The 1,093-nt window shown below is 64.0% G+C and overlaps 1 protein-coding gene across 1 annotated transcript in view; it reads right to left on the bottom strand.

Moving 5' to 3' along the window:
* Positions 1–282: 282 nt before the first annotated feature.
* Positions 283–1,093, bottom strand: part of FKBP8 (FK506 binding protein 8, 38kDa) — a gene marked incomplete at its 3' end in the record, with an annotated part of 4,205 nt that continues 3,394 nt past the window's right edge. The window contains exon 6 of the mRNA XM_010146278.1: positions 283–420. Coding sequence (XP_010144580.1) covers positions 283–420 — 138 coding nt within the window. The remainder of the gene's footprint in view (positions 421–1,093) is intronic.

Genomic DNA, 1,093 nt, shown 5'->3' with positions numbered 1-1,093 from the left:
CGGTGTCGCCCCCGGCGCCCCGGCACAGCAGCGGGGAGCAAAGTCCAGACCCTCTGGTGGCGCTGCCAGGACCCGCTGGACTGAGCCAGCAGCACAGCCGCTATCGGCGTGTTCCTGGCGAGGCTGCTGGAGCGTGGGCCTTTTTTTGGCAGCAGGGCTGTGCTGACCCCCAGGGACTCGGGGGACATTAACCCAACCCCTGTGTCCAGCCAAGCCCTCCCTACCCCAGGGGTGACTCCCACCCACTCTGCCACCCCCCAGAAGGTCAGCACCAGCCCTTACCCAGGGCAGCTTGTCTTTGCACTTCCCCGGGGCACCGGCAGCACTGGGATTCCCGAGCATCTTCCTGTACATCTCCGTCTCCACTGTCTTCTGGTCCGCGTGCTTCTTCACCAGCTTGGAGAGCTCAGCATGGATGGTCTGGGGAGGGGAGTGCAGCACTGCCGTTATCAGCCCCGCACCACCCCTGCGGTGCAGGGCAGGGGACAGGGACTGCAGTGCCACCAGCAACAGATCTGATCACACCGAGGCCATGCGGAGCTTGGGGAAGAGCTGAGAAGCAGCTGGAGAGAGGGCTGATGGCCTGACCCTGCCCTGCTCCCCAGCACCGAGAGGCTGTGCCAGGCTGGGGGCCCTTCCTTTTTTTGGCCACCCAAGCTGTTCCCTGCCTGGCAGCGGCAAGCAGAGCCCAGGGCTGACACCAGATGTCAGGAAAAGGATTTTATCCTTTAATCGAGACAAAAAAAGCGTCTGCTTTGAGGACAGACATGCCTGAGCTCTCCCACTTTTCTATCTGGAAGCAGGCTGGGGATACGGGCTTACGCTCAGCCTGGGCTGAAGTGGGACGGCAGCAAGATCCAGGAGCGTGCCGGCACCTGCCTGGCTGTGCTGCGCGGCAGCAGCGGCTGTGGCTGCAGGAGAACGCTCTGTGTCCCGCGCGGAGCTCGCAGCTCCCAGAAAAGCAGTGAGAAGCGCTGGCGAGCTGAGCGCGGGGATGCCAGCCGGTGCTGGTGGCAGAGCCATCGGGTGCCACGGCCATGCTGTGCCCTCTGCTGGGGACAACTCCTTGAAACGCCATCACCGGGGACCCACA

The sequence above is a fragment of the Buceros rhinoceros genome, unplaced genomic scaffold (assembly GCF_000710305.1).
Source record: "Buceros rhinoceros silvestris isolate BGI_N320 unplaced genomic scaffold, ASM71030v1 scaffold24252, whole genome shotgun sequence".
NCBI lineage: Eukaryota > Metazoa > Chordata > Aves > Bucerotiformes > Bucerotidae > Buceros > Buceros rhinoceros.
The sequence above is the reverse complement of the archived record's forward strand: the minus strand, read 5'-3'. Positions and strand labels throughout refer to the sequence as shown.